At 48.5% G+C, this 27,195-nt stretch overlaps 1 protein-coding gene across 1 annotated transcript in view; it reads right to left on the minus strand.

Moving 5' to 3' along the window:
* Positions 1-27,195, minus strand: part of IFT81 (intraflagellar transport 81) — a 1,594,755-nt gene that overhangs the window by 1,246,177 nt on the left and 321,383 nt on the right. Inside the window, exons 5-7 of the mRNA XM_069619559.1 lie at positions 11,714-11,803; positions 1,207-1,272; positions 799-909 (exon numbers count right to left, since the gene is read on the minus strand). Coding sequence (XP_069475660.1) covers positions 799-909; positions 1,207-1,272; positions 11,714-11,803 — 267 coding nt within the window. The remainder of the gene's footprint in view (positions 1-798; positions 910-1,206; positions 1,273-11,713; positions 11,804-27,195) is intronic.

The following is a 27,195-nucleotide window of genomic DNA, read 5'->3' on the forward strand; positions in this document are numbered from 1 at the left end:
GGCCTGTGTTTTTCGGCAACTAGAAGACACTCTGGAAAACAGATTAAGTCAATAGTCAATTGGAGATGGTGACGCCTCCCTGTGCAACCAGCCTAATATGAACATCAAATTAGAATAAAAGCAGTTGAAATTCACAAAACTGTCAAAAGCATTTCTTCAAACAAGCAATTTCGCCTCAAGGTTCTTCCTTGTTCTGGCTCACCTAGTGCTCTATAGCTCTCCCACCAGAAGCGGCCGTTGGCCCCTTGCGGATGCACTGTTGGGGCGGAAGACCTAATCACCTCTTGTGTTGCCTGTATGATTTTTGGAGCGCAAGCATTGTGATACTGGGGTATCTGGATATCGCGTGTGCATGGAGCCCCAGATTAATTTACCTTGTATTTATGTGGCCCATGTGGACTAATTAAAAATGTACTTGCAGGTGATGGCCACATCCTCCTGCCCCTCTTACAGGGAGGCTCCTCTGTGGGGGCAGGGGGGTTATTTCCTATAGCACTTGCTAGCGTCATCTTGCTCCTCTCTGTGGGGTTCTGTTGAGGATCCACCTCTGCTTCTTCCTTGCACTTCTAGCAATTTAAATGTGCCAAGAACAGTAAATACTCCGATTACTTTCCTAATACCTGGTCTTGTATTTCCCCTTCCAGCTTTCTCTTATGGACACCACATACCAATTTCGAATGGAGGATGGCGCCATAGAAACTATTCAGTTTAATTTACTTCCAGTTTTCAGCCATTTAAGAAGAACATGCATTTTATTTCAGACATTCCCGTAGAACAGTCCTTTTCAGGAAACAATACCTGATTCTTTTGCTCTTGCTTCTGCTGGGCTAACGCTTCTTCTCTCTCTTTCTCAACTCGCAGCTGTCTTGCTATTTCAAGCATTCGTTGATGGTTTTGCACGGTCTCAACCTAGAGCAAGGAGCGCAGGTTACAGTCAGCTCGTTAAGAAAGAAATGTGCTACACACAGCCACTTAGCATTTCCCTTTCGTGTACATTACTATCTGCAGATGACAGCAAGGCATGAGCGGCACGATCCTTACAAGACTTGGAAGAATGCCCAGGGTGTTCAAGTTGCATCCATTAGAGATCCGATCTCCTCCTTGAATGTGCAGCATGGCCATCGTAATACATGTTTGCATTCCTACCACAGAGCTGCCGCCCAAGGATTGTGACATTGATATTTAGCAGTATTCTTCGGTCATTACCCTTTTCTTAAGACGCTCCACTCTCTTAATCAGCTGATCCTTCTCTTCTTCCATTGCACCGATATCCTGGCAGGCATTATAAAGAAAAGAAAAATCATAAAGCCTGGATTTGTCAACAATGTTCTCTACAAAGAAAGGAAATATAAAATAAAAGAAGAAGACAACTAATGGTGGGACCATGTCATTATTTTGTTCGTAAATCTGCCAGCTGCCTTTTTATTAGCGCAAAAGTAACAACGTTTTTTTAGTTTATCTTTACAGAGGTGTGCGGTCGTGTTTGCCATATGCCCTTTCTTTTAGGCATGTGTATTCCCTCCTTTTCTTTTTCAATTTGCACACTGCCCAAAATCAAACAGGCACTTTAATACAGTTACTTTTGTTCGGATCAAAATAATGACATGCTATTTGTAATAACAGTTGCTAGAGAGATAATCTGGTCGACAAAGATACAAAATGAAAAAAATAAAACTTGAGATAAATACCAAAAGGTGGATGCAAATGGAAAGGCACATAAGAAGTTACAGATCAAAAAGTGAACATTGAGACAGCTAAATCTTCAGACACAGTCGAAAGCTAGAGAGAGAAACAGAACAAAAGGTATACATAGACGTGCAGACGAAAGGTGAAAGGTGAGACAGAGACTAAAAACAAACGACAGAGAGAAAGGAAAAAAGCTACAGCGAGAAACTAATCCAAACCAGATATGCAGACCAAACGCCAATGAGAGCAGAGCTGAACCTTCAACGAAAAAGAGCTGAACAAAAAGCTAGAGAGAAACGCAGTTCAAAAGCTACAAATGATGATATGATGTGGCATTTATAACGCACCTGTACAAAAGTGTTTCTAGGCGCGACAACACAAGGAGGGGGAAACAAAGGGAGGACAAAATAACAATCTTACTAGGCCTTGTGTCATTCAGATCGCGCAAGGGAAGGGGAAGAGGGAAGGGGAGATGTGCCAGGAGGAAGGGGGAAGTGCAGTTAACTCACAAGTGCAGCCTTCAGGTGGCTCATAAGTGCATAGAAAAGGGACTGTAGGGTTGCAGGTTTTGGTCGTTTTGACCGAATCTCATTAGATCTAAAAATGCTACCACCAAAGGTTCGAACACCAAAAGTTCGACCCTTTGGTGGTAGCATTGTTTAAAAAAAAAAAAAACAGGGCTGAGGGGGTGTCCCCCGCATCGCCCAGCTCACTATACATTATGGTATAGTGAGCAGGGGTTGTGGGGGACACCCCGAAACATTCTGTTAAAAAGAAAAGAAAACAAACCTGCGGCGCCGGTTCCCGATCACGGAAGTGAAGGGAACTGACGCTGCAGGAACCCAGCATGAAGAAGAAGGTAAGTGGGGTTTGTTTATGTTGGGGGTGTGGGTGGAGGTGTGCTGAGGGTGTGGGTGGGGCGGGTGTTATGGGTGTGTTGTGTGTGTGGGTGGGAGTAGGAAAGTGTGTTCGCATGAGAAAGCTGCAAACTTTTGGTAGTGTGCACCTTTCTCATGAGAACGTTCCGGCCGCAGCAAATTCAGCCGCGGTCGGATCACTTAGAATCGGGTTGCAGATACAGACCGTTAAGTGCTGGGGAGCCCGGAGGCAGTGCAAGGGCAACTGGACATGGACAAGCCTGGGCCCGAGTACAGAAGGTGACCAGGTGATCAGTGCATGTAGCAGTCAGGTGCATCAGCAGGGGAGATTAAGAGAAAGCGGAAGCGAAAAGTTAGGTGTTGGGTTGCTTCCGGAATCTGAGTTGGTTCTGCTCAAGTTTGAGAGAGGCAGGGAGGCTGTTCCAGAGGGAGGCCCTAGCCCAGGAGATTGATCTCCCCCCAACTCTCTGCTTGGAGAAGCGTCTGACCCTCAGAAAGTTGAAGGTGGATGTGCGGAGAGCTCGAGATGGAAGATGTTTTGAAGAGAACTTTGGAGGTAGAACGGTCCCAGGCACCACAATACCTTGTGGACGATGCAGAGGGTCTTGAACTTGATACTTGCAGCCACGGGGAGGCCTTGAAGAGATTTGAGATCTGGAGAGATACAATCCCTGGGCTTGAGGCCAGGGCCAAGGACAAGTTTTGCAGTCCTGTTCTGGATAAGATGTAACGGTCAAAGAGTAGAGGCAGAAAGATTTAGAGGCTGTTGCAATAGTCCAGTCTAGAGAGGATCACAGCTCTGGACATAGTGAGCTTCTAGGGGAAAGTGAGAAAAGGAAGAATACCACTCAGGAGGTACAGCTGATAGTGTGACTTCTTAGAGACATCACAGATGTGAGGAGAGGAGAGGGTGGAGTGGAAGAGGACATCAAGGTTCTTAGCCTCACAGGAAGGAGAGAGAGAGAGAGAGAGAGGCAGACAGAGAGAGAGAGAGAGAGAGAGAAGGACAAAGAAAGAGAGAGAGAAGGACAAAGAAAGAGAGAGAAGGACAAAGAAAGAGAGAGAGAAGGACAAAGAAAGAGATAGAGAAGGACAGAGAAAGAGAGAGAGAAAGAGAGAGAGAGAGAGAGAGAGAGAGAGAGAGAGAGAGAGAGAGAGAGAGAGAGAGAGAGAGAGAGAGAGAGAGAGAGAGAGAGAGAGAGAGGACTAAATGGCATTAAGGCTTAGATCATTGGCGGCACACCAATCCTGAATGAGTGTCATTCGCACACCATTTAAAATTGGAGCAGAAAGTAACGATGCGGTGGGCAAGAGATGCCATGTAGTGGTGGAAGAGCCAGGGAGAGAGGTTAGACCCCTAGGGAACACCACATGTAGAGAGAGGGATAGAAGAGAGGAAAGACCCCAGTTGGACCTTAAAGAGTCAGTCGGTGAGAAATGAGGTCAACCAGGCCAGGGCCTAATCAGTAATACCAAGGCCGTTGCGGAGGCGATTGAGCAGGATGGCATGGTTGACAGTGACAAAAGCAGAGGATAGATCGAAGAGAATGAGGACAGAAGGGAGATTAGAATCAAGATTGGAGAGTAAGTTGGGTGTTCAGGAGAGCAGTTTCTGTGCTTCTGGCAGCTCTGAAGCCAGACTGGTGGTCATGGAGGCAAACAACAGATTCAGTATGTAGATTTAGCTGGGAGATGGACAACTTTTCCAAGAGTTTGCCCAGGAAAGAAGTGATGGAGATCGGGCGATAGTTATCCGGAGAGGAAAGATCGGCCTAGGGCATCTTTAGAAGGGGGTGCACAAGAGAGTTCTTAAGGGGGAGGGGAAAGTTCCAGTGGCAAAGGAGTGATTGCAGGAATTCTGGATGAGCAGGAGAAAACCTGCTTTGACGAAACTAGGCGTGAACAGGGGAAAGGAGGAGGGGAGACAGCCTCAGATGGGCCAGGAGTGTTAGAGGAGGACTAAGAGGAAGAGAGTGCGGATTGGATGTCCTGAGTTTTAGAAGTGAAATGAGAGGCCAAGGCCGTGCAGAGGGCCTGGGAGGAAAACAGGAGAGGTAGAGACTGAAGCACGATTGGCCAGCAGATATTGAAAGGTTCGGCCATGTTGGATGCCGCAGAGATGCGGGCTTGGATGTAGGCTCTCTTCTTAGAGAGGACAGAGTGGCTGTACTGCCTTTGGAGCAGGCAGCAGGCCAGTTTGTCAGGGGGTGCGTCTAATGAGAGAAGAAAGTGATCACTCCAAGAGAGGAGTGGTGAGAGGGTTAGAGAAGGGAAGGTCTGAGGAGATCAGAGCATCCAGAGTGTGCCCTGCAGAGTGAGTCGGGCAAGAGGGAAGAATAGAGAGAGAGAGTCGCAGAGGTTGCTAAAGAGTCCCGAAGAAGGGCTGGTAGCCTCCAGGTGGATGTTCAACTCTCCGAGAAGGGAAAGTTGAGAGGTAGAGGCAAGGAGTGAGGAGGAGAGGTCAGCCCACTCAAAGAGGAAGAGGGCGACCTGGCCAGGCAGCCTGTAGATAGCGGCCACAGTGAGAGAGAGATCAGGAGAGAGAGAGAACCTGCAGACCAGTCATTCAAAGGAGGAGTAGTGCTGCACTAAAATGATAGAAGCAGGAATCCACTCTGGGAAAATCAAGGCTACACTCCTACTGCAACGGTTGGTTCTGGGTTCGGAGAGGATCTTGTAGCCATCGGGAAGGAGAGGGAACAAGTTACTTACCTATAACTGTTGTTCTCCAGCATGGGTCTGGCATGGATTCACATGCTCATGAATATTCCCCGTCAGGCTGGGAATCCTCGGTAAAGAAAAATCAGTATCAGTTTCGTTTCTGATCTGTCTTTCGTAGTAGTAACCAATCACTGATCTCTGCGTAATACTGACCACAGCCAATGACTGCCATCTCCCTAAGCCCCGCCTCTGGCAGCCATCTTCAGATTTGGTAGCACGTGAAGTGGCAGTATGACCAAGTGAAGAGCCGCAGAGGGGTAGGCGGGAGGGTTCGCATGTGAATCCATGCCAGACCCATGCTGGAGAACAACAGTTACAGGTAAGTAACTTGTTCCTTCTCCAGCATGGGGTCTGGCATGGATTCACATGCTCATGAATAAAAGAATACATAGCAGTACACACATGCACAACCACGGGAGGTGGCAACAGGCTCAACATTAAGTAATGCAACAACTCAACATTACCTTCTCACTAGGCTCACCTTAGGCGAACAGGTTGCGCAGCACTGCTTGGCTGACCCTGGACTCCTCCCTGGAATCCCGGTCGACGCAGTAGAATTTCGTGAAGGTGTGCGTCGACCTCCACGTAGCAGCCCTGCAGATGTCCAGCAGGGGCACACCAGATAGGAACGCCGTGGTAGCTGCGATCGCTCTGGTGGAATGGGCTCTCGGACGGCCGGGCAGCGGTCGGTTTGCCAACCGATGACAGTACATGATACAGCCAGAGAGCCACCTGGAAATGGAAGCCTTTGAGAGAGCCTTCCCCTGATTGACAGGTCCAAAGTTCACAAAAAGTTGTGACGTCTTGCGAAAACTCTTCGTGCGGTCCACGTAGAACTTCAGCGCTTTAGCCACGTCCAGCGAGTGCAAAGTCCTTTCAGCCGGCGACGGGAAGAAAACAGGCAACACCAAGGGTTCGTTGAGGTGGAAGTCCGACGGCACCTTGGGCATGAAGGAGGGGTGCGTCCTGAGCACTACCCTCGTGTCGTGAAAAGTCAAGTACGGGGGCTTGCAGGAAAGGGCCTGGATCTCTCCCACCCGTCGTGCGGAGGTGATGGCCACAAGAAAAGCTGTTCTCCACGACAAGAACTTCAACGGAGTGCAGAGGCTCGAACGGAGGTCCCATGAGCTTGGTCAGCACCACGTTGAGCTCCCACGTCGGGGCCGGAGCCTTCACCGGCGGGAACGATCTGAACAGTCCCTTCATGAATTCTTTCACCAGACAATGAGACCACAAAGACGTCCGTCCCGTGGTTCTGGTGTATCGGGAGATCGCAGCAAGATGAATCTTGATGGAAGCGTGCGCCAGTCCAGCCTTGGCCAGCGTCAGTAGGTACGGCAGTACTTGAGGAGCCGTAATCCGTAGAGGGTTAATCTTCTGTGCGTGGCACCAGACAGAGAACCTCTTCCATTTGTGTCCGTAGCATTTAAGAGTTAAGGACGCCCTGGCCTTTGCAAGAACCTCTCTGCAGTCGGCCGGTATGTCGTAGCCTCCAAACTCTAACGCTGCAGGAGCCAGGCCTGCAAGTTCAGCGACTTTGGGTCGTGATGGAGGATGGCGCCTCCTTCCCTGGAGAGAAGATCCGCGTCCACTGGCAGCTTGATTGACGGGGATGCTGACAAGTCCAGAAGGTCCGGGAACCATATCTACCTCGGCCACGCAGGTGCGACGAGGATCATCCTGCACCGTGACCTCTTGAGCTGGTTGATGAGCCGAATCAGCAACGGCAATGGAGGGAACGCGTATAGAAACAGGCCCTCCCAGGGGAACGAGAAAGCATCGCCCATGCTCCTCGGCTTGGGAAACCTGCTGGCGAACCTCCTGGCGAACCTCCGGCACTTGGAGTTTGTCGCCGTCGCGAACAGATCGATCTGGGGTGTGCCCCACCGTCGGAAGAGGCGGTCCACTAGATCCTGTCGTAGTTCCCACTCGTGGCACGAATGCAGCTCTCTGCTGAGCGAGTCGGCGATGGTGTTTTTTATTCCTGCCAGATGAAACAGCACCAGAAACATCCCTTGGGCGATGGCCCAATGCCACAGATCCTGCGCCTCCTTGGACAGGGCTGGGGATCTGGTACAGCCCTTCTTCCTGATGTAGAACATGGTGGTGGTGTTGTCGGTGAAGATCCTCACCACCTTGCCCTTGAGGGATGGAAGAAAAGACCTGAGGGCCCAAAACACTGCCCGGAGCTCCAGGACATTGATATGGAGGGACTTCTCCGTCGGAAGCCAAAGGCCTCTCGCGTGCAGATTCTCGGTGTGCGCTCCCCACCCTTCCAGGGAGGCATCCGTGGTCACTGTCTTCTGGTGGCCTGGGGTCGGAAGTCCATGCCCGCCTTCAGATGCGCGTGGGTGCCCCACCACCGGATCGCTCGTCGGAAGCTCTCGTTGAGTGTGATCCTGTCCTCGAAGCTGCCCGTCGTCTGAACCCAGCGAGCGTCCAGGAACTCCTGTAATGGGCGCATCCGAAGTCTGCACAGGCTGATGAGATAAATGCTAGAAGACATCATTCCGAGGAGGGATTTGATGGACCTCACCCTGGCTGCGTCCGCAACCAGCATCCGCTGCACCTTGCCCAAGATGGCCCTCGTCCTTTCCTCCGACGGAGAGAGGCCAGAAGCGCCACTGTGTCGAGTTTCGCTCCCAGAAACAGTGCATCTTGCGCGGGCACCAGGTGGGACTTGGCGTAGTTTATGGAGAATCCCAGGTCCGTGAGTAGTTGGACGGTCCTCGCCGTGTGCTCCGCGGCGAGTTCCCTTGTCTTTGCTCGGATGAGCCAGTCGTCCAGGTAGGGATAGACATGGATCCCCTCCAGGCACAGCCGCGCCGCCACCGGTGCAAGGCACTTGGTGAACACCCTGGGTGCCCACCTCAATCCGAAAGGAAGGGCTGTGAACTGGTAGTGACGCCCTTGGACCACGAATCTGAGAAACTTTCGGTGTCCCTTTAGGATGGGGATATGGAAGTAAGCATCCTCCAAATCCAACGACGACAGGAAATCGCCCTCCTCCAGCTGACCCAGGACGTGCTGGAGGGTGACCATCCGGAACTTCTGTGCCTTGATGAATTTGTTCAGTCGTCGTAGGTCCAGGATGGGACGCCATCCTCCTGTCTTCTTCTTCACGAGGAAGTATCTTGAGTAAACTCCGGAGCCCCGAAGCCTCTTTGGGACGAGCTTGATGGCGCCTTTCTTGAGCATCGCCTTTACCTCCAAGAGAAGTTGAGGGACGTGATGTTCCATCCTGGCCACGGGGAGGGGGACGCGCGGGCACTTCTTTAGAAACTCGAGCGCGTGACCCTGGGCCAGGGCGTCCAGCACCCAATGGTCGGTGGAGATGAACTCCCACACGCTGACGAAGTTCGCCAGCCGGCCTCCCACCGGGATGCTTCGGTGGGGGCCCGACCCCACGGCCGGTTCAGTCCTGCTTCGACGAGGCTTTGCCGCCTTGTCCTCCCTGGCGATGACGGCGGGGTCTGCCCGACTTGCCTCGTCCCCTGTAGGCTTCCTGTGACGACGAACGGGCCGCTTGACGATAGGTGGAATATCCGCCGCCGGAACCTTTGGGGGCACCCTGCTTGCCTCCGGTGCTCCGAAAGGGCGGCCATCGTTGCTGGAGAACACCAAGAGCCCGGGCCGTCTCCGTGTCCGTCTTGATGGCTTGTAGGGAATCGTCCACTGTTTTCCCAAACAGGTTGCTCCCGTCGAACGGCATGTCCAAAACTCTGGTCTGCACGTCCTGCCGGAAGTCCGTTGCCTTGAGCCATCCACGCCGTCTAAGGCACATGCCGTTGCCCAACTGGCGAAACCCAGTGTCAGCGATGTCCGTTGCTATCGTAATGGCGTGGTCCGACGCCACTTCGCCTTCCTGCAAGATCTCTAGGGCCTCCGCCCTCTTGTCGTCCGGTAGGAAGTCCAGCAGGGGGGCGATTTTGTACCACAACTCCCTGTCGTAGCGGGCTACGATATCCAAGGCATTGGCAGCCTTAACCGTCGTCGCTGCCGATGAAATGACTCTGCGTCCCATCGTGTCCAATTTCTTTCCCTCGCCGTCCGGGGGGAGAGGTTGATGTAGAGGCCGAAGCCCCCCCCGCTTTCTTCCTAGCCACCGCGGAGACGACCGAGTCCGGGGTTGGCTGTGCCCGAAGGCACAAGGGGGCCGCGTCCTGGACCCGGTACTTCTTCTCGTACCGATCCCTTCTCGCAGGCGTTGTGAATGGGTTCTTGAGGAGGGCGAGACCCTCATCCCAGATATCGTCCAGTAGAGGTACAGCGAGGACCGTCTTCCGGTCTCGCGCCGTTGATAAAGGAAACCTTCCTTCTTCTTTTCTTGCGGGCAGAGCTGGAAAAGCTCGGATGCCCTGGCGATCATGGCATGAAACGATCCAATCTCGACGGGCGGGGAAGCCCGGGGAGGAGGTGACGACGGAAGATCCTCGTCGTAAACCTCGTCGTCTGTACCCGTCGCGGCCGTGTCCGTCCCCGTATCATCCCCACGGGTTGTGGACGGGGAGGAGGGCTGAGCAGGGCGCGATGGTTGAAAAGGAGGTGGAGGATGAATCCTTCTTCTCTTAGGAGGAGGGCTCCCAGAAGGGCCTGGCTCCGGGTCCCCCGTCGGGAGCGGTTCCTCCGTTGGTGGTAACGGCAATCTCGTCCTTATCTCCGAGCATAAGGACTGTATAGCCAACAAAATGGCTGCCGAGTTGTCTTGCGGCACTGGTTGAGGGGATTCCGACGGGCGGTCAGGAGCCTCGTCGGCACCCTCGACGTTATTGTCGTCTCCGACGTCGGGGTCCCTCCCGACGGGCTGGTCTTCTTCCACGCCAATGCCGTGGCTTAAGACTTCGATCAGCTCCTCTTCAGAGGTTGAGGCCGAATCCACGACGACCTCCTGCCCCCCCCTTTTTCTTCTCCGTCGGAGGTTTCATGGGGGTCCTGTCGATGGGCATGAAAGAGAACTCCCTCCGCAGTGGCAGGAAGACTTTGGGCCCCGAGGTCGCCTCCACTGGTGTAGCCTCCACAGGCTGAGCCAGGGCCGCCGCGACTTTCTCGATAGAGGCCTTGGCAGGGTGGATCAAGGCTTTCACCACCTTAGGTGCGCTCACCGCCTTCTCCTTGGGGGGAGGGTCACCGCCTCGCTCCCCCTCCGATGGGGCCTTCGAGCTTGACCGGGGTCTCTCCAGGAGCTTCGCCGGGTGCTCGGCCTTCCTCTTACCCGAGCCAGAGCGTTGGCTCGTGGTTGATGGCGCCGGGGAGGAAGCGCCCTGCCTGGCAACCGTAGAGCCCGACCGTTCGGCGCTCCCGGTGCCAGCGGACTCGCGGTGCTTGGCCTTCTGTTGGGCCCCCGTCGCCGGGGCGCCCTCAAAAGGTCTTAGAAGACTGCTCGGACTTCTTCTTCTTTTTCTCGCCTGACAGGCGCTTCCCTTCCAGCCAGTTGGCGAGACGCAGATGGCGGTCCTTCATGGTCCGCTCCGACATATTGCCGCAAAACGCACAGTCCTTCTCCACGTGCGTCTTGTCCTCATGCAGGCAGTAGAGGCAAAGGGAGTGTTCGTCCTCCTTAAAGACATTCTGAAGCTGGCATCCAGGGCAGACCCTGAACAGCTTTCCGGGCGTCGAGCTTCCCTTCTCCTGGGCCATGTCCGAAATGAGCCTGAGAAACTTCTGGAGTCCTCCAAAAGCGTGGCTCGACGAAATCTTTACCCTTGAGGGGCGTAGAAGAATCCAACACGGGTCCCCGTTAATCGGATAAAGAAACGGTGGAGCTTGAGGCTCTTGACTGAAAAAGAGAAAATGTTCCTATGAAAAGCACGAAAAAACGCACTAAAACTCGAGAGCAATAGCACGAGGATCCCAACACTTGAACGTGCAGTAAAAATCTGAAGATGGCTGCCAGGGGCGGGGCTTACGGAGATGGCAGTCATTGGCTGTGGTCAGTATGACGCAGAGATCAGTGATTGGTTACTACTACGAAAGACAGATCAGAAATGAAACTGATACTGATTTTTCTTTACCGAGGATTCCCAGCCTGACAACGGGGAATATTCATGAGCATGTGAATCCATTCCAGACCCCATGCTGGAGAATGTCGAAACTCATGACAGCGATATTGAGGCCTGGGTTGGAGACCTGGATGTCCCTTTTGAGTTTATTCCTGCCAGACTCAGTGAGAGGGCTATGATAGTCGATAGAAAAGCAGTTAGAAAAGATAGGTGAGACAGAGAGCAACATAGCGGGTGCACAACGAACTAGTAAGATAGACACCACAAGCTGCAAAGATCTACACACAACTTTACAGGTAGAGACAAAGACCAAAAGCTACAGAAAAACACCAAGAAAAACAGACCATAAAATAGTGGGAAATCCAACATGTAGAATCACAAGACAAAAGATACACAAACATGCTCCATTATTGCACTTTTTGTATATACCCTTCTTATTTCAGCAGTGGAAAATCCAGAAGCCTTCAGCTGTTCACACTCTTTGTGTAGGTTTTTAAAACCTTCCATCAGCTCCTCATACTGTAAAATGACCAACAATGGTTAAATCTGTTAAGTCACTGGTTGCTTTTTATGAGATTTAACTTCATATATTCTTAAAGCTTTACAAAAGAACAAGGTGCTTCCTTTTAATACCTGCTTTTCCATGTTTCTATATATTGGTTTGCATATCCCTTGCTAAAAGGATGAACAAGTCTATCCGTGCCTACTTTCTACCAGAATATGGCCATTGGCTAAAAGGACCCTCTTGATGCATGCACTGCCATTTATCAAAGCAACACAAACAAAATTTGAAATGTTTGCTCCATGGACTCTCCTCTTGTACCCCGAAGCACATTTTCTAAAACATTTTACGTCCTCAACTGTTATGGAATTCGATGAAATGAGATAGAAGTGGTGCAGCTAGGGTTTAAATCTTGAACAAAATTTCAGACATTGGATGCCTAACAATGATATAAATAAATATAGGTATCAATTGCTCCTTCTTAATTTTGTAGTACCCGATTCGATGTTGGCCATTACAAATATTTTATGATTCTTTGGCAAATGTTCATCCCCACACCATTTAGGTAAACATATTGTTTAAATGACTTTGGTCTATATTCCCATGAATTTGAGTTGAGTACTGGAGTGATAGTAGACTAAAATGTAGCGCACTTATCGTTTTCCACAGAAGTGCTTTGCAATAGAATTAAGCATCGAGGAAGACAAGGCCGATGGCGAATCATCGAAACTAGCTGCCACACAAACCACAATGCACAGTGCGCTGGGTGGATGACTATGAAAATCAACATTATATATTAAAATAAGCTATTTGGGCGCTGTTGCGCAAACATCCGGATGCAGCATCCCGTTTAAGCTCCAGTGGGGTGTCTGAGTCCGGAGCGTTACATGAGCTGAATTCAACTCGATTTCTGATGGGAAAGGAATATGAGGTGCATGAAGAAGCCTGCTGCACACCCTGAAATAAATTGCGAAAATCTAACTGGCAGAAATGAAGTTATACCGAACTTTCGATAGGGGCTCAGAACGACCTTCACAAAAGGAGCCCAGCACCAGTGTAAGCCCCGGCCCCCAGAGGTCGGGGAGCACACCAGAGCAGAGATGGCATGACCCATGGTGAGGCCAGGCACCTACCCCGAAGAACCATACTGTGGACCGGATTGCGGCCCTTCAGCGTGGAGACCAGGCGAACCGAGGTCTGGAAGGACCCCCTGGTCCACAAAGAAGCTGAGGCAGAAGCAGATCACTGGTGCTCTGCGTAACACGAGGAAACCCTCACCCTGACAAGGCCCGTTGGCAGAGACCTAACGGGCCACCTCCCACAGATCCTGCGAGCAGCATTGAAACGAGATGCCATTGCCCGGATAGCAGACGGAACCTGCCAGCGCGAACCGAGGAGCTTGATAGTGGCACAGTGACGGCAGTAAGGCGAGCTGCGGGCGAGGAAGTCAATTTGAGAGCGCGGGGAGAACTACGAGGCGTGCACAACTGACAGGGGCACCCAATCATTAATCTCATACAAGAGAGACGCTGAGAATACTCCCCATCTGAACTGTAGCAGTATCAATTAAGGTGCAAGAGCTGTCCAGTAGATCACCGCCACGTTTGGGGAGGTTGCAGGAGGAGCGGGCGGAGGCTATGGATATCACATATCGGCGTAGCCCCTCCCACCCCCAGTGCACACCCTGTGAGAGCCTCATGAACCCACCCACATGAACCCAGACGTGTGGCCACACAAGCAAGTGTGCTGGGACAATTATTGAGACTATGCAGGCCTCTCAGTGGAGGAAGGGTGCCACAGGGAGCGAAAGCAGGCTCCCCAGGCCCTAGCGAGGTGGGAACTGAGACGTACACCCTTCCACTGCCTACCGAAGCCTTAGAACGTACAACCACGCGCAACCTCTGCACTGGGCCACCAACTACACCGGCAGGTGGCGCACACAGGGCTGCAACGAACACACTGGCCCTAACAAGGAGAGGAGGCGCCCGAGAGGCCTACATTGGAGGCACTGGAGCAGAAGGGAACAATTCACCTCCCAAATCCGGGACCCCATCAAGGGATAGTAGGTCCCCCAGCACAGGAGATCGTACCGAATAAGCACTGTGGGGCAACCCACGTGAGTGAATACATATCTGAGCGTGTTATCATGGAACTCATGTGGATATCTTAATCTAATGAAATGGCATGCGAAGTTAGAAATCAAAAATCGCCAGCAATTATTTTACTGCAAGAAACTATGAAAATTACCACTTTGACATTGCCTGGTTACACCACACACTTTTCTCCGGCCACAAGAACATCCCTAAGTCGTCCATCTGGAGGCTTAGCGATAGCTGTGGACAATGCCACAATGCTCAACTCAAAGACGATATGGAAAGCCAGCAACCCTGTAAGGATATTGTTAAACACAAATATACCCAAGTACCCGCATTTAATAATAATTACGTTATACTGGAACCCTGCAAATACATCAATTAAAGCCATTATAGACGAAGTAGACACCTGCCTAGAAACGATAACAAAAGAATATCAAGATGCAGAAATAATATTAGGTGGGGACTTCAACTCTGACTGCAGGAAAAATAATGAGTTGAGAGGAATAAAAGTAAACGCATCGTCTAAAAGCAGACGAACACAATGGCGAACATTTTTAAACGACTGGGATATGGAGATTGTTGTAGCTAACCAAAAAAACTCATGGAGCACTTGGACAAGGGGCACAAATAATTCAATGATTGACTTTATATTTGTAACACATAATATTCTACTAATAACAACACCCGTGATAATTAATCAAATAATATATGATCACGCACAAATTACTACTAACCTGAAACTAAAACGTCCATTACTCGAAGTTGATCTTTCCACAGCACTGGCAGAAATAGATCGACCTCAAACATCTCTAAGGTGGAATCAAGTCCTATGCAATCAATTTGTTAAATATGTGTCGTGGCATATGGACAAGCTAAAGCAGGTAAAGGGAAATATGACATCCGAAATGGCGGAGCTATACTCTGATCTAATCAACTCTGCCTTAGTACATTTTGGTAAAAAACAGTCTAATATCAAACATCTGCATCCGTATGATCCCATCTGCAAAGCGCAGAAACGAGAAAAAAAATAAAGCATTGAGACAGCTGAAAAAAATAAAGCTTACTAGTATGAACTATCAAACACAGCGGAACCGGATCTTGGCCGCATACAGACAGAATCTCAAACATGCACGGATACTGAGATACAACGAAGATAATTGTACATTAATCAGCGCTATACCTGCACACGATATGCGCACAATATGGCGCACAATTAAAAGCAACCGAAACCAAATTTCATTGGTGATGCCTAATTGTATATCAGAATTTGTATGGCATCATTATATTACCGAGAAATATCGGCTTCCGTATAAATTTCTAAACGTTCCAGGAACACTCCTGTGTTATAATGAGGTCCCCCGGCTGGATTGGTCAACTGATGACATCAAGTGGGCTATTTTTAGACTTTGTTACTCAAAATCAGCAGGCCCGGATGGTTTTCCCCCATGCTTGTATAAAGCGGATCCAGACCTATGGGCTGCATTCTTGAAAACAAAATTTCAAGCCATTCTCAACTCGGGAACCATTCCTCCATCCTGGCTATCTTCAAACACCATTCCCGTATTCAAAAAAGGTGATCCTGCCCTCCCACAGAACTATCGCCCTATCGCCCTGATAGAGACTGAGGAGAAGCTTTTTGCGATCTTATTGCTTTACGACCTAGAAAAGTATATTTTGAAAGTAATGCCCTATACTCAAAATACCAAACTGGGTTTCGGAAAGGGATGAGCACCACGCTAAATGCAACAATCATGGCACATGCAATAGCGGGAGCAAAAGAAAAAAAGACCTCGAACCCCGTTTACATTGCCCTGATCGATATGTCATCAGCTTTTGATAATGTAGTGGGCAACCTGCTGTGGAAGAAATTGATCAACATGGGAGTCCCGAAGGTCTTAGTGCATTGAACTACACATCAATACCTCTTATAAAATCAAAGTAACAGCAGAGGGAAGAACAACTAAGCCAATCAGTAATAGTTTGGGTCTTAAACAAGGATGCAATCTTGCCGCGACCTTTTTTAATCTGTACCTTTTAGATCTCGATAAAATATGGCAAGAAAAAAATCTTTTCTCCGTGAAAATTGGTGCCATTCACCTTAAATGGATCGCCTTTGCTGACAACATAATATTTGACCCTACTCCCGCAGGACTACAATCTAAACTATGGTTATTTGAGGAGTTTGCTATGGATCATAACCTAGTTCCCAATCCTGCTAAAACAGCTGTCATGAAATTTGGTGCTCATCAAAAACATGGAAGATATCAATGGCAAATCATGGAAACGATGGTAACTTGCATCACAAACACAATCTTTTTCGGATGCCACCTATCGGAACAAAATTCAATCAAAGTGTGGTCTGATCTAATAAAAAGTAAGAGTAGACCACTCCTATCACAATTAAAAATGATATAGGTGAAATATTGTAAATTTTCATTAACTCCCATCATTGATTTTTTAACGTTGAAAATTGAAAGTGTAATTTTATATTCACTGGATATATGTTTATGTGAAATGAGTACAATCCTAGATCAATTGCAAGGCACGTTGTTGAAAAGCGCTATGCGTCTTCCAATATCAGTACCTAATGCTGTTCTACGACATGAGTTGGGGTTGGTGGCACTATCTAGTCATTGGAAATAGAGATTGCTTACAAAATATGCAAAAATATACTTTCCACCAAAGAACTCCCTATACGCGGATATGGGAAAAACTCTAGAATCCACCTCCTCGGCATCATTTGCTCAATACCATGCTAAATTACGTGCAATATTGAATGAAGTACATATTACTGTGGACGATGTGCACCATAGATCAGGCTATGCTAAGAAAAAAGTGTTTGAAATGGATTGGTACTTAACCATTGAACAAATTGGTAAATATAAATTGTATACGGAATATTATTGGTATACCAAGAAGCGCATTCCAAGATATGATTACATCACTATTTCCATGTAACCATACGAGAAAAGCATTTTTGTGGTACAAACTGAATTTATATTATACAAAAGAGAGGATTGTAAATTGGAATGACAATAAGAATAAAATAGGACAGTAGGAAATATTGTTTTCCCCTATGCACTGAATCCATTGAAACCATGAAACATTTGATTTTATATTGTCCCCATTTTAAAAACATGAGAACAAGACTATTGATGGAATTTGTGAAAATCCATTATGACTGTTTAAGGGCCAGAATGATGCAAGATACATATAAACCACTCGTATATGCATTAGTGAGTTCTTGCAAATTTATAGAGAAAGAACTTGTAATTTATGCCAGCAACTGAAAACTCGGCAAGTAAATATTCATTGTTGTTGTTTTATGTTCCGTTTGTATGTTCCGTATTGATGAACTTAAGCGCTCTTGGGCACAAATATGAATTGTTAGATCCTTGCACCTAACTAAGCCTGGGACATTTGGTCAGCAGGAGTAATGCGTTGCTAACACAAGATATGGTTGCTAGATTTAACTGGAGTTCTATTGAAATGTAATGCAATGAAATTCAATGAATTGTAACGTCTGTTTTAGGAAATTTTAGCAAGTCTTAATTGATGTGTAAATTTACGATACATGTTGTGATGTACAATGTAAATATGAACTGTGATAAATATGATACATTTTTGTAAAAGCTCTACTTTTATGTAATGGATGAAATACAATGAAATGTGACGTTTGTTTTAGGAAATTTTAGGAAGTCTTAATTGATGTGTAATTTTATGATAAATGTGATACACGATGTAAATATGAACGGTGATAAATATGATGCATTTCTGTAAAGGTTCTACTTTTATGTAATGGAATCAAGAACAAATTTTAAAAAAATACATATCTGAGCTCATGCAGGACACCCACCACTCCGCCACAACTGCAATAAGTGCGGAGGCATGGCAGTTACACTCTGAAGGCAGGGCACAAGCAGCCTAGTTGCAAGACTGTGGTACGGTCTGACTTTAGAATTCAAAAGGACATTCACTGAGTGACACCAGTGGCGAAACAGCTAAGACACTGAAGAAAATCAGCTCTTGTAAATACTGTCGCAACATAGCCCGTGCACGCTAAACTCACCCACGATCTACGCAGCGGGTGAATAAAACTATCAGGCACCGCCAAATCCAGGGAATTCTGCAACGCTGTGCATCAACAACTAAGGGAAGGAGAGCCCTCAACCTCGAACAATGCCCAAAGGAGCTGCTGCTAAGAAAAGTGGCACAATAGTTAAGTTCTCGAAACCAACAATCAAAGAGCGCCATGAGCACCAGTACCTCAGACCCCTCTGTGCCTCCTCCTTTGCCTACGACAACAGCGCCCATGGATCTATTAGGGGTCTACACATCAAAGCAACATAGCTTCACAACACTTAATGACAAGCTAGACGGCATTAACGACAATGTCACCACAACCCGGAATCAGCTTGAAAAAGCCACCAGATGCATTACGTAGGCCGAAAACCAGAATGCGCACCACTGAAGACACACTGGAAGCGCTGCAGGCCACAGTGACCAGCATGGCCAAAGTCCTGGGAGCACTCAAATTAAAGTGAAGGGACCTAGAGGCGAGATCATGACAACAATATACGCATAGTAGGATGTCCCGGAAGATGCGCTAAAAGGCACAATGGAACAAGCAGTGGAAAAAATGCTGAAAGATCTGCTGTCAGACCCCGGATGGGTGGGGACGTTCATTGTTGAACGCGCGCACAGATCGCTGGCCGCATGACAGATAATCACAAGACTCATGAACTACAGGGACAGAGACCTTGTACTACGGGCCTCTAGAGATAAGCAAGAATTGAAAATGAGATCCAGTGTGATCCGCACATTCCCCAACTATACCCTAGCAGTGCAACAAGAGAGGCGTATATGTTCATGGGAGTAAAGAAGTTGCTCAGAGAGCGAAAGATACCTTACGCAATGTTGTACCCGGCCAGACTGCGCATGCAGTATAAAAATAAGATTGACTTTTTTACATTTACGGGAGAGACGGCCAGCTTCGTTGAAACGAATATCCCACTTCCTGATCAGCCACATTCCAGAGACAATGATGGAGTGCATGAGTCTCTTCATTCGTGAAATTGTGAGTGATGAATTTTAGAGTCCGGTCCTGGACTCGGGCCGCCACTGCAGAGGCCCCCCCATGCAAGTGCTTGATTTAGTGGAACAGTAAGGGTGGGCGGGGGAGTAGACAGGGAGGGGCATGCATGGTTGAAGTTTGGGGAACTATGAGGGTGGGGGAGCAATGGGGGCAATCGGTTGTGGTGTTATAGTTAACAAAATGCACAGACAGACAATAGGTTACTGCAATGTAGGTTTGAGATGTTGGAGTTTTATACTGCAGGATATAAAAAGGAGACAAAATGGTTGACAGTTCCCCAGCAGAGATAAAATTGTTGAGCTGGAATGTTAGCGATCTCGGGATGCATGTGAAAGTGCAGAAGATAATGGCGTATGCCAACAGAACAGGCGCGCAGATATTATACCTTCAAGAAACATTTGCGAGGGTGGGGGGACCACAGGTTCTGCACGTCATACTCAACTAGAGCCTGGGGAGTTATGATAATGGTACACAAAACACTACCATTTACACACCTTGCAGCAGAAAGCGACCCAAATGGCAGATACTTGTTGTACATGGTAAATTAGCCAACACCGAAGTGCTAACTGATCAATGTCTATGGCCCAAATATTGACAACCCTGAATATTACACCGAGGTCTTTCAGAAATGTGCTAGGTACCCGACAGCCCAGATCATTTGTGGAGGGGACTTTAACACTATATTAGATGTAGACCTGGACCATACATCAAACACCCCCAGACCCCTGACTGGCGCAGCACAGGTAATACATACACACCTAGCAGACCTGGAGCTGAAAGACGCCTGGCGATCACTACACGGGCCACATAGGGCATACACTTTCTACTCATCGGTGCATGATATGCACTCTAGGATAGACCTATGGTTGGTGTCACAGAGTATTGGGCTGGTCGAAGGAGGTTAAATTACTACCTAGGACATTTTCAGACCATTCGCCGGTGCTGCTATCATTGGCCATCCCAGATACTGCCCCACGGAAAGCACCATGGCGATTTAAGGTAGCTGCACTGGCAGACCCGGTATATAAAACTAGCCTGCTCCAGCATGTTGCAGAACTTTTAGACCACAATGATGGTTCCGTCACCACTCAGGTAGTTCGATGTCAAGCATTCAAAGCCTACATTAGAGGCATCGCCATGTCCACAGAAATGGGAGTACTCCGAAATATAGGGAGGGAATAGGGGATAACGGAAATTGCCATTGCCAAGCTCTAAGAACAATATGCTACCACCGTGAAAGCACAGATAGCGATAGACATCAAGGCACAATTGGAGCATTATCAAGCAGCGGCAGATCACGAAAGACGTGACTTCGATAGGCCAGCGGCCACACAGAGTTCTGGTGAACAAGAGCAACCAGGTAAACTACTAGCACAAATGGTACACGGAGAAAGAGGGGATACGCATACCCCATGTATAACCAGGAGGCATGGTGTGGTAGTTACGAGCCAAGAGGCGATTAGTGAAGTGTTTTATGACTTTTACACTGAATTGTACTCCCCCCCACCCCCAAAGCACAGCACCAGAAGAGGAAATGGATAGTTATCAAACCAAAATACCCACTAGTCTGCTGTCCACTGAAACCAGAGACGCTTTAGACAGCCCCCTGACAATAACCGAAATAAAAGAAGCCATAAAGTCCCTACCGGGTGGGAAGGCATCAGGCTCGGATGGCCTGGGCGCAGAGTTTCACTAATAATATATAGAGATACTGGCCCCACGTCTTCAAGCGGTGTGTTCCGAAGCACTAGAAACCCGCGTGCTGCCGGACACATCACGCAAGGCAGTCATAACCTTACTACTTAAACCAGGGAAGCCACCTGAGGACTGTGGTTCGTATCGGCCACTATCTCATATAAACACTGATGCAAAGGTTTTTGCAAAGATACTAGCAACTTGCCTTAACCCACTAATGCCAAACATGGTTCATGAGGATCAAGCGCGTTTTGTATTGGGCAGATCCACAACGTCAAACATCTCTGGCTGTGTTATAATATACTGGCAGAAATTCCTAAAAATACTGAAGGGGCCGCATTGGCATTGAACATGCAAAAAGCCTTCGATACTGTGTATTGGCCTTTCCTATTTAGAGTTCTGGACAACTATGGATTTGGGCCTAAATTTTATAATGTGTGTCCGTATTCTCTACACACAACCTTATGCGAGGGTATGTGTCAACAGGACACTATCGTCAATCTTGAAACTTGCCAGGGAACAAGGCAGGGCTGCCTGTTGTCTCCACTACTGTTTGTCTTGGTGATCGAACCATTGGCTGACATAATGAGGGCTAGATACAGTCGAGCAGGGATACCGTTGGCTGGCAGTATAGAGCTCATAACTCTCTATGCCGACGATATAATGTTATATGTGAGGAACCCGGAAAGATACCTGCATAAAGTACTTGCAGCAGTTAAAGAGTTTGGAGAATACTCTGGCCTGAGGCTGAAAGCTGCCAAATCTGAAGTGGTCCCCCTAACAGATGCAACTACACAACCCGAGCAACTACACAGACTCAAATGGGCACCACAAAAGGTGAAATATCTGGGAGACAGCACGCACGACACAGCTTGTACGCACTCTCAATTACAGCGAATTAATAGATGCACTCTGCGCCAAGCTCGACCGCTGGAACCCCTCCGATTTTGCTTATGGGCCGTTTAGCGCTGATTAAAATGGTTATATTACCCAAATTGTTCTATCTGTTCTGCACTGTCCCAGTGTGGCCGGGCAGACCCTTCCTCTCCAAAATTCAAGAGGCATGCTCTATGTTTGTTATGGAAAGGGCAAGCACAAGTGATTTGAAAACGGATGACCAGACCATATGAACAAGGTGGATTAGCTGCCCCCGACTTTGAGCTTTACTTTCTTGCGGCACAAGCCTACTATGCAGTAAAATGGACAGAGGGCGGTCCCGCGGCCTCACATGTGACACTGGAAACCAAGGGAGGAGCCCCAGCGAGGCTCCTACACACAGTGGCGGAAGGGAAATGTAGAAACGACAATGTTATGAACCCCACTCTGGTCACATGTAGGGCTTAGACGAGACTAACGGACAACCTCAATGGTGCTGTCTTACATAAACCAGCTAATGACTATTTGGGAAGCGCCATACATCCCCTCGCCACAAGATGTACAATTGGCCATGCACTGGAGAAACAGGGGCATAACCCACTTTGGAGACCTATATGTTGATAAACAATTCGCTAGCTGGGAGGTCATAAAGGAGACAATTGATGACACACTGATGCAAAGGTTACAATACCGCAGGCTACGTTCGGCAGTTGCATACACATGGGAGGGTTTCCCCAGAAGAGCCGCCATCACATCCAAGCCTGGGGTATATAGTCTCCCCTAGGCAGGTTAATAAATCAGCCTCCACATTATACAAAACCACCCTGCCAGCCCGGCTAATCCAAGCTCCAGATGTTAAAGGGGAATGGGAACTGGACCGGGGTATCACCCTTCTGGATGCACACTAGAAACAAATATGATGGTTAACGAAGAATATATCTTGCAACTCCAGATACCGTCTGATACATTTTAAGGTACTCAATAGAGCCTATCTTACACCAGCCCGTCTCAAAACATATACACTTCGGTATCACGGAAATGCCCACGCTCCGAAAGTGAAGCAGCGGACATATTACACATGCTATGGTCATGCAAAAAACCTGCTGGATATTGGGCTGTGCGTGAAGCGCTTAGCGAAATGTCTGACCACCCAATAGACTGGGACCCTGTGTCATGTGTGTTGGGTGTTGTGTGCAGAATGAACCTGACCTGCTGCAAACTCCTGAATATAGGCCTGTTATTAGCAAAACGTGTAATACTAATGCATTGGAAAAACAGAGAATCTCCTGTACTGGGGGAATGGATAAAGGACATGACATCGGCCAATGACAACAAAGAAATATACTCCAGTTTACTGCCAATGTCATGTCGCCGAAAGACATTTGGGGCGGGTTCAGACAATATTTGTCGGATAGAAATGTAGAAGATAATGATATAAACATGTAAAACTCCAATCATGTGTACAATTGAATAACAAACAAGAAATGCAACTGCATACAATGTAATGTGTCAAAGCTGTGCAAAGTTCAATAAAAGGTTTAAAAAAATAAAATAAGCTAGTTGCCACTTCAGCTCTTTGGCACTTCTCCTGCATTCTGGCACAGGCACTTTAGTACCACAGCACTTTCAATCTACTTAAAGAATGTTTTCACCATAGCATTTTAATGTTTTGTCATTATGCCAATTAAAACTGATTAACTAGAGGCCTGTAAGGAACTAATGTGGCAACGGTAAAGCCAGACAAGTGATCACAGTTCAAGGGTGTTTATTAAACGGTATACATGGGTGAGAAAAACGCCTAATCCAAACCTAAATCCAGATGGGAGCAAGCTACAACCATCCAATAATAAGGCAATCCTAGTGGCGTCTTGTCAAATAAAAAGGTCCTATTCTAAAAAAAAGAACTATTGGATTCCAAGATTCCTGCCGAGGAGTGAGGGTGCAGTCCCCTGAGCTACCGGCTGGGCCCTAGAAAGGAGGACAATAAGCAAGGAAAGGGCACCTAAAGACCTACAAGCGGGACATGGGGACAGAGAGAACAGCATGTAGTAGAAGCCAGGCGTGTGCTCCACCGTTGTGATATAAGCAGAGGCTCTAAAAAGGTGCTTGCCGGCAAACAGGGAATCCCCGCCAGACCGGGAAAATCACAACGTGGTGCCGCGGCAGGGAGGTGGAGCTCACTGGTGTGGGAACCGTAGAAGATGGCCAGACGAGAGGACTCCTACTAGGAGACAGTGGAGCGAAGGTGGTGACTCCCCCGACTGAAGCGCAGTGGGAAAAGGCTGCCTCGGTCATCAGTGGAGCCCTCACGGAAGGAATAATGCTGGGCGGAGAACCCCCGATTGAGACCCGGGCACCCTACGCTGAACGACCGCAGGCAGGAGCGGACAGGCGCCCGCTTGAGGACACAGCACAGACAATGGACTGGAGCAGTGAGACCCCTCCAATGCGATCGGAGCCGATAAGGAGGACTCAGCAAGCCGTGCAGAGAATATGTGGGACAGCTGCGTCGACGGAGAGACCAGCAGCAGAGGTCTCAAGCTAAGGAGGGACAGGAAAAGATACTGCGACTGCTGATAATGGTAGGAGAGCCACACTTGACATCTCCCACATAACGGAACCCATTGAGCTCGAAGGACATATTAAATTGATAGGAGGACAGTACAGTACTGGACAATATAAGGGCTGAATCATTAGGGAACCCAGAATCAGTAGCGCCAATGTGAGGAGACGCTTGATGGATGGCACTACTTGGAGCTACTGCGTCAACAAGGCATAACAAGATGGAAAGTAAAAGGGACAGGGAATCTATGGCAGACAAAAAAGCCTGGAAGTCCCCGCAGAGAGAGAATGAAAGGTAGGGAAAACAGGTCCTGAAGAGGCTGCGCTGCAGGGGCAGCAGCAGAAGAAGCTGAGAGAGAGCAGCGACTAGAACGCACAGTGCTGATGATTGGAGGGAGAGGTGGAGAGCAAGCTAATATAACAGTGGAAAAATCACTGGGTGTGCTAGAGGAGATATGCAGGTATTGGGGCACGAACCCACACGCAGATGCCAGGTCCAAATGGGAACAGACCCTGGGGCCGAAGCCTTCAAAGAAAAGCCAACTGGAAAGGTATTGGCAACAGGCTCCCTTGGAGACGGTGCAAGAAGATAGGGACGACAAGACTCACAGGTGCCCGGGGCAATGGCCCTAAACAAAGAAGACCTCCAAAAGTGCTTTCTGGGCATGGAGGAGAGAATCACAGCTTCCTTTCAGCAGCAGATTGGGAGTCTGAAAGAAGTGCTCGCTAAAAGAAATCAGACAACATTATGCCTTGGGGAGCAGGGTGGACACAGCGGAACATTGCATGTCCGAAATGGAAAAGGAGGTGCGCCAGAACTCTGAGTTATTAGAGCAGATAGCCTCTGCCACACAAAATCTAGAAATACAAGCAGAGGATTTGGAAAATCCCTCCAGACATTCGAACATAAAGATTAAAGGCTTGGCGGAGGCGGCACCAGATGCAGAGTTGAAATCTACCATGTAGCATTGCTTTGCCACCCTGCTGATGGCGAGAACCCCGGATCGAGTGGATTGGAGAAGGAAAAAGGCCTCGGGATGTCCTAGAGCCTTAGCGTCCTACGAGGAGAAGGAGAAAATATTAAGGGCCGTGAGAGGGCAAGAAACAATAACAATAAATAGCTCGGAAGTAAGTCTATTTCAACATTTGGCAGCAACTACGCTGCATAAAAAAAAGGAGAGCGATGGGACCGGTGACAAGGAAACGGCAGGAACAAAAAAGTCCCCTATAAATGGACATTTTCCTTTGGCTTGAAAATCCCCTGGGGAGGGAGACAGCAGAGTGTAACTACCTGCAACGAGGGAATGGCCGTCCTCGGTTTAGAACTGGAGGACGCGGCCTCAGGGGAGAGATCCAGAGATTCACAACTGCGGGGGCCCAAGCTATGGGAATGGACTATGGCGCTTGGGAAAAGAGGAGAGAAACTGAAAGGTCCTAGACCCAGCAAATGAAGAGGAGGACCTATACAACTCCGGGACTTCGAGCGACTAAGGAAAAGCTTGAGATGGGTGCTTATAAGGGAAGTGGGGTGTGCATAAAGGGCATCTTCAAGTTCATCAGCAGCGACCCCTTGACATGAAAAGGCCCGGCTGGGAGGAGATGAGGCACTAACTTGGAATCTTAGAAGGTAAGATTAACCTTAGGGGTCCGGGAGAAACTAGGGTCGGTGCCCACTTGATGGGAAGTATCTTCGGATACCGAGTCAGACCCAGAGAGGTGAGGAGGGTGGGGGGAGAGGTGAGGAGAGTAAGGGGGTGGTGGGGGGAGGGAGAGGAGAGGAGGGACAGGAGGGGGCGCAGGAGGAACCGCATTGATGAGTGCACCGCATTGATGAGTGCACATTAACGAAAGGGAAGGGTCACATCAGGAGCACATGGGTCAGGGGAGGAGTTAAAGGATTGATGGCTAGGCAGTTGCAGATTTTCTCACAATGTACGGGGCCTGAACATTCCGGTAAAAAGAAAGAACGTGCTAACTCAGATAAAGAGATGTAATGCAGATATATTCCTACTACAGGAGACATATACGGAAAGAGGATAGACACAAAACACAGATACAGCATTACATACAATAACACAAGGCAAACGCCCGTAATAAGACAGCAGGAGTAACGGTGGGCTTAAAAAATACATTGGGGGCACAAATACTTGAGACACTAGCAGAATGGAAAATTAATTATTACCACTGGCACTATATATGCCCCTAACACAGGACAAGATCCCTTGCTGAGCCAGGCATTAGGGAAACTAGAACAATTTGCTGTAGGGGAAATCATTATTGCAGGTGACTTTAATATGACCTGGGACATGGAGATCGCTAGGGGTGGACAGAGTATGCATAAGGGCACGCACCCTTCGGTGGCAGTGCGAGAACGAATAGAAGGTTTGGTGTTGAGACCTATGGAGGGCGAAAAAGGGGCAGAAGTCAGGGTATACATGATTCTCACATGTGCATCGCACATACTCCAGAATAGACTACGCATGGAGAACCCCCGAAATACTTGGCTCCTTAACAGACATAGAACTTCACATGATCTCCCTATCAGATCACGCACCAATGAAGCTTGGGGGCTTAAAGTTAAGCAATCCACTATGGATGTAGAGGTTTCCAGGGGAACTCATTAGAGATCCAGTATTACGTGAAACAGTGAGGGGTAAAATAGTGGAATATATTGCATTGAATGATAAGAATGGGGTCCCACTGAGGAGTGTATGGGATGCCTTCAAGGCGGTACTAGGGGGAGAGCTGATTTAATTAAAAGCCCAAAGGCTGAAAGAGAGACACACCAGAGAAAGAACTAGAGGCTGCACTGACACAGGCACAAAGTGTACTGGCAGGCCATAAAAATAGGGAGAACTAGAACAAAGTAAAGGAGGCAAAGAGACAGCTGCGGCTATTGAACACTTGGACGGCGGATCGTTGCATGTGAAATGTACGAACCATAAAAGGTTCGTACATTTCCCATGAGAACACACGTTCATAACCCCTACATACCAACACTCCCACCCACACCCACACCCACACCCACACCCCCAACATACCCACACCCCACTTACCTGTCATTGCGTCCCGCTGTCTCCCTGCA

Source organism: Ambystoma mexicanum, chromosome 10, assembly GCF_040938575.1.
Source record: "Ambystoma mexicanum isolate Mex_15411 chromosome 10, UKY_AmexF1_1, whole genome shotgun sequence".
Lineage (NCBI taxonomy): Eukaryota > Metazoa > Chordata > Amphibia > Caudata > Ambystomatidae > Ambystoma > Ambystoma mexicanum.